The sequence below is a fragment of the Phlebotomus argentipes genome, unplaced genomic scaffold, assembly GCF_947086385.1.
Source record: "Phlebotomus argentipes unplaced genomic scaffold, Phlebotomus argentipes genome assembly contig_15, whole genome shotgun sequence".
NCBI lineage: Eukaryota > Metazoa > Arthropoda > Insecta > Diptera > Psychodidae > Phlebotomus > Phlebotomus argentipes.
The window spans coordinates 5,298,438-5,304,841 of NW_026776181.1; the positions used below are offsets into that span (position 1 = coordinate 5,298,438).

The window sequence follows — 6,404 nt, forward strand, 5'->3', positions numbered from 1 at the left end:
GCAAAGCAACTGCGAGCGATCATGATGGCATCTTTGAAGAACTGGGGCGCGCTGGTCGGAGGACTGTGTCTACCATCCGTGACCGTAGGTGTGGGCAGGGGCGTAGTTGTAGCCTCCGTGGGAGGAGTGGTGAGCGCCGGAGAGGTCGAGCTCCACAGAGTGATGACCGCCGTTGTAGGCGACGTCGTGAGCTCCGTGGAAGCCATTAGCTCCGTGGAAGCCGTTAGCTCCGTGGAAGCCGTGATCGGCGTGCAGACCACCGTGAGCGGCGTGCAGACCGTGAGCGGCGTCGGCGTGGAAGCCATGGCCGGCCTGGTAGGCCAGATCATGTCCACCGTGGTATCCGTGGTGGGATTCGTGGTGAACAGGCACGTACACGGGTCTGTCGACTGGCACTGGCACGCGCACGGGCACCCTCACGGGGACCTGGACAGGAACTGGCACCTTGCGCTCAACTGGCACGGGAACTCGCACGTACTCCTTGACTGGGACGGGCACCTTCACGTGCACGGGGACGGGAACCTTGCGCTCCACTGGCACTGGGACTTTCACGTACTCCTTCACGGGCACCGGAACATGGCGCACCACCTCGTAGGGCTGTGGCACTGGCACCTTTGTTGTGGAACAAAATTCAAAAGTAAGTATTATGTAAATGTGTCGCTGGGCGTCTCTTCACCTTAACGGGCACTGGCACTGGGCGATCGACCGGGCGATCGACTGGGACTGGGACGGGGTGGCTGACGACTGGCACGCGAACCCGAACGGGCACAGAGACCTGACGGTTCACGTAGACCTCACCGGCGGCGTGTCCCGCTCCGCGGCCGAGGAAGCCAGGACCGCTGGCGAAGCCTGTGCCGGCTCCGAATGCGTGGCCAGCATGGCCGCCGTGGAAGCTGTTGTAGGCGCTCAGGTAGGAATCTCCGTGTCCGTGGCCGAAATCACCGTGTCCGAGGGAGACACCGTGGCCAGCAGACAGAGCTAAATCTCCGTGTCCGTGAGCATAGCCGTGGCCATTGGCGTATCCATGGCCATGATCCAGCGCAGCTCCTCCAAGATTGCCCGCCGACGCGACGGCGACGCAGAGTGAAAGGATCTGCAAGAGAGTCAAGCACTTAGTCACAAGGACGCGGTGTAAGTTAATCCACAGTCTGGGCACGATCACTCACCAAAAGCTTCATGATGCTCACTATCTCTAAACCCGAAAATGCGTAGACTGACTTGATTTGGATGGGTGACATGGACTTTATATAGTGATGACAAAGAGGTGTCCGAAAAGCCCATCCAAAAGATCGAAGATCAAGAGTGGTGTGAAGAAAAAACGACGTTCGGTGGGGAGTTTTCAGCGTCGTCTATCGGAAGGAAAAAGAGTATCATCTCTGCGCGCATGAATATTAACAAATTTTCACGCCAAACTCCACTTTCGCTCTCAATTCTCATCAAACACCGCGCAAGATAGTGACTGTCTCTCTTCGCGCTGCTGATTTGCATATTTTATTACGGGCGAATTTTTATACAATATCTACTAATTTCGATCGGACCTATAAGGAAAAGGTTTATTTATCACTCTCTCATGCTATCATTTTGTCGCCATTGCATAATAATATAATATAATTGCCTAATTGCCTCCCGAAATGACGTGATCGTGCGGAAGATCGTGAGGATCACCTGCGAAATCGTGATCATCGCTTTTTGGGTCGCACTTTGGAGGTCGAGGCTATGTTTGGCAAATTTCGGGAGTGATTAGCTGTGCAAACGAATTGATTTTTTTCTTCTCTCTCTTGGCCAAACACTGCAAGTGTTGCAAGTGATCTCGTATTTGCATGATCACCATCGAGAGATCGTCGCTGGTTGCATAAAATATGTGAATTTGTGGCACACATTAAAATTATGATCATTTAAAATGATCGCATTTAGTGGCGTTCGCGGTATTATGAAAAATTTATGGCACTTTTTAGAGGAAAATTGCATCAGAAGGGCGACTGGAGAGGCCGAAGAGTCTTCCTCAGTTCGGATGTCACAATTGGAGCGACAGAGCGTCTCTCTTTTCCAAAATGTTACGATTCCCTTGCGTGCCCGATTGGTCAATGGTGTCGTTAACATATCTGATTTGATGCCATTGCATCGCGGTAAATGCCGTGGCAAATATCAGCAGGTGTGGTGATTTGAAATGGAAATGAACAGACGCAACAGTTTATTGATCTGTGAGTGATCTTCGATGCTGAATGAGGTGGAGCATCCCACGAGTGCTGAGAAAGAGCGAGCCTCCTACCGAAGAGACATCTGTGAAAGTTATTTTAATATTCCATCACAATAAATGTGAGCAAATGCACAACAATGCGCAAGCAAATAAGATCACACTTGCAGGTGGAAGATCAACTAAACCTCTGCGCGATGGTGCAATTCCAATTGTCCGCCGAAAAGTGTGCATTTCTGCTTTTCTTTTCTTTTTCGAAGGCTCGACGCACTTTAGATTTTTCTCACACTCCAAATTGCAAAGACAGATTGCGTAACTGTTTTTGTGCAGATGCTTCAAAACTGATTCCATTTCTTTTCCATACAGCAAAATACATTTGTGGAAAGTTAGTGCGATTTCAGCAGAATTCCAACAGCGCGACAGTATAAATAACAATGGACACTTTGTCGATGAGGAAGAAGCAATTAAATGATCATCTGCGGAATATTTGAATACGCCAAACTTGCAAATTGACTCTCGATGGATTTATTTATGTATTGAAGCTGAAACACTGTGTGAATCATATTTTATCTGTTGAGTATTCACTGAAAATTTGAAGCTGCGAAAATCAGCAGATTTGCATAGAGCAATTGAGAAGAAAGAGTCAAAGAAAAAAAAGCTATTATCGCTCAGCTATTAATGAAATTTGTATTCAAGAGCAACACAATTCTAAGAATTTGAAAATATATATTACACAATACATTTGTAATAAATCCTGATGACCTTTGCTTGCGAAACATTTCATCTTGCGAAAACGTTAAATGGCAATATTCTTATCTCTTTATTATGCATTTAAAATCGATGCAGAAAAGACATCATCAGTTATGGTACAAATGATGACCGCTCAACATAAAAATCAGTTTAAAACAGAGTTGAGAAAGACATTAAAATTTATTCCATTTAATTATCAATTCAAGCCTTCAATATTGCATCAATAATAGATATCAATTTTCTTTATTGTCACCCTGTGTTTGAGTTTAACCGTTGCTCCTCAGATGACTTTTAAATCAAGTGTCCCAGAAGTAAACACTCGGCAGGTGGCGCAGCGGCGAGTGTGGAGGTTGTCATTTTCACGTCGCATCGCGTCGTTTGATAATCTGTTGCCCAGAATTTTCTCAAAATTCATCAAATTGGCTAATATATCCGTGAATTCTTTTCTTCTACTTGTTAAAACGCGTAAAAGGAATCTTTCTAGCTCAGAGCAGTGTAATTAATGTGTCAAAGTGAGTAAATACCCTCGAAATTCCTTATAAAACCAATGTTTATTTTCTCTTGCCCATTTTTGTTTATTTGACTATAATTCTGCTCTTTTCTCCCTCCAGCCAAGATAATTACGATAATTCTTTGCTGAGGACAGCAAGATTCACTTTGGTGGAGTTGCTGCGTTGGATTTTGCATCGCCACCACAAGCAATCGCAGCATAACCTCAAATCGGCGCCATGGGAAAGATGCGGGCTCGAGCGAAGTCCGTGTTTGTGGATGCTCGAGAGGCGGAGAAGCTCAAGATGGGTAAGAAGGAGGTGTTATTTGTGAGAATACTGAGTAATTTTTGTTAATCCTTGCAGAGTATAAAGCAGAAACTGATTCGTCGAGCGATGAAGTCGATGACTTCCTTCATGCACAGCCAAATGGTAACAGCTTTCAGTGTCCGGAGACTTCTTGTGACTAACTTTTCTCGTCTATTTGCAGAAATACAGCCGGATGACAAGGAGACAATCTTCCGGACCTTCGACACTCTCCTCAATTTGCTGCCTGAAAGTGACGAACTCACTTTTAAACAGCGCTTATCTCGAATCAAGTGGTCTCAACTTGATTCCCAAAAACAAGGGCAATTGACGGACAAGGAGAAGATCATCGCACTTCTCAGTGGCGTCCGCAAGCACAGAAATCTCAGGGAAATGATCGAAGACGCACGCGAAGTTCTGGAGAAAAATGGTTCTATTAAGATGAACACAAAACCCAACAAATTTGTGGATTATCTGAAGGAGAATTTGCAGAGGATCAAGAATGAAAATCCTGATCTCAGTCACGTAAGTATGAGAACAATTGCTCAGCCTGATTTTCTGTACCTCATCGACTTTTCTCATGATTTTCTTCACAGCCTACGGCAATGAAGCGTTTGGCGGCAGAATACAAGAAAAGCAAGGTGAGTGAGAAGCTGCAATTCAAGTTCGTGAAGAAGGATGTTGTGTCTAGTGAGTATCCTGAGCCGCAGACGCCTTTCCAGCTGTACGCCAACAAAGATCTCCTGAAGAACCCGTCAAAGACCGCCGCGGAAGTGAAGCTGGACTGGAAAGAGTCATCCAATGCGCTGAAAGCGAAGTATATCTTGAAGGCGATGAAGCTGAAGGGTGTGGTGACGAAGGAGGAGATGAAGATCCTACATGAACACGAGGGACGTCCGACACATCCGGGAACGGCGTTCGGTGTGTTCCTGAAGGAGCATAAGAACTTGTCCATGATGAAAGTCACGGAATTGTGGAAGCAAATGCCCGATATGGAGAAAGAGCGTCGCAAGGCGGATTGCCGTGAGGCGATGAAGGAGTACAAATCAAAGACACAGGAGTTCCTGAACTCGCTCTCGGAGGAGCGTCTTCAGCTGGAGAAGGTTGGCAAGAAAAAGCAATCAAAGAAGGCGCAATCGACGGAGAAGAAGGACAATACTGTTGTAAAAGACAGCAAGAAGGGCAAGAAAGAGGTCAAAGAGAAGAAAGAGCCGGACGTGGTGACCGTTGAGAGTCCAAAGAAGAGAAAGAAGGCCAAGAATGAAGTTCCTGCGACTCCAGAAATCCTCCCAAAAGAATCGCCAAAGAGAAAGCGGAAGCACAGCGAGGATTCGGAAGATGCATTCGAAGAGAAGATGCCGAAATTGTCACCGAAAAAGGGGAAGAAGCGATCGTTGGAGAGCAACGGTGAGGCGAAGAAGCCGAAGCTGAAGAAAGAGCCTCCGGTGCAGCCAGTCAAGTGAGTAAGACTTCTTTTGTCATTTTTAATGACTTCTCTAAGAGCTTTTGCGACTACTTTTCAGCTCCGTGTACGATTACTTCTGCAAGTACATCCACAAGGGACCTGCTGATAAGCTGGAGAAGGCTTGGGGCAAAGTGACGAAGAAGGAGAAGAAGGAGTACTACAAGAAGATCTCCGAAATGAATGCTACGTACATGGATGATTTGGAAAAGTATTTGAAATCGCTGTCACCGGCGGAAGTGGAGGAATTTTCGCGTTTGCAGAGTTGTGGCGACAATTAGATTGATCAGGAATTCAAGAACACAAGAAATGTCATTGATATTCTTGCATTTTGTCTTAATCAAATTACAACCATTTTGAAGTCAAGTACAATAATACATACTTTTAGTTAATATCTTCTTCGACAGGATTAAAAAAAAAAGTGTTATCTTGCAATTTGTTAAAGAAATATAAAGAAAGAATTATATTCTGGATTAAACGTTAAGATTAGCACCAATTTTACATTAAAATTCAATGTAAATATTTTGAGGACGAAACTTAAATAAAAATATTTTTTCCAACGTATTTTTCTCACTCTGGTTCAACTTTCTTAGATATATCAATAAGATTTTTTATTATCTCTCCCTTGTCGTAAACCAGATCTGTGTGATGTGGAAAAATAACGACTTTTAACAGTATTTCCCCTTTTAGCGTGGTGAAATGGGTTGGAAAACTGGGGAAAGCTTCCCAATTGTGCTATAAAATATTCCAACATCCTGGAACTTTGCTGCTCCACTAAAAGAGTGAGGGTAGAATTGATTTGCGCATTTGCAATCTCATCCACAAACATTTTCCCTGTTTGTGTTGTTTGGAAGACCTTTCCGAACGAATATTATTAAGACATCCTTCCTAAGTTAAAAGAGTCAATCTAAATATGCTGTTGCGCAATATATATATAGCAAAGCTATGTCCGACGATGCTGAGAATGACTTCCGTTTGCAATTTCTCGCAATGCATTGATGAATGTGGCGCAGTTGCAAAAAGGCTGTGATTTCAATAAAGCTCATTTCCTTCCGCCACTCGTCGCCATTCTGCTGTCCTCTTCTCTTCCCGGCGAATGTCATCGGCAGGGTTTTTCTTCTCTGCATTCTAATTGATGTTCACTATTTGCCCAGCTCAGCCAGGAAGTCAATTCAATTGGCAGGATCGGGCGCTGAGTGTCTGC

The 6,404-nt window shown here is 44.9% G+C and overlaps 1 protein-coding gene across 1 annotated transcript; it reads left to right on the forward strand.

Moving 5' to 3' along the window:
- Window positions 1–3,333: 3,333 nt before the first annotated feature.
- LOC132261728 (upstream-binding factor 1-like protein 1) lies at window positions 3,334–5,756 on the forward strand. Its single transcript, XM_059760663.1, has 6 exons — window positions 3,334–3,456; window positions 3,556–3,742; window positions 3,799–3,864; window positions 3,923–4,263; window positions 4,335–5,197; window positions 5,262–5,756. Exons 2-6 carry the CDS (start codon window positions 3,673–3,675, stop codon window positions 5,479–5,481), a joined length of 1,560 nt encoding a protein of 519 aa, XP_059616646.1. The 5' UTR covers window positions 3,334–3,456; window positions 3,556–3,672; the 3' UTR covers window positions 5,482–5,756.
- The last annotated feature ends 648 nt before the right edge of the window (window positions 5,757–6,404 follow it).

Bases quoted from the DNA above. Each gene is read 5' to 3' on its own strand.
- LOC132261728 (XM_059760663.1), top strand. From the start codon at position 3,673: ATGGGAAAGATGCGGGCTCGAGCGAAGTCCGTGTTTGTGGATGCTCGA. The intron at 3,865-3,922 runs GTAACAGCTTTC...GTCTATTTGCAG, and splicing joins CCTTCATGCACAGCCAAATG to AAATACAGCCGGATGACAAG. The intron at 4,264-4,334 runs GTAAGTATGAGA...TTTTCTTCACAG, and splicing joins AAAATCCTGATCTCAGTCAC to CCTACGGCAATGAAGCGTTT.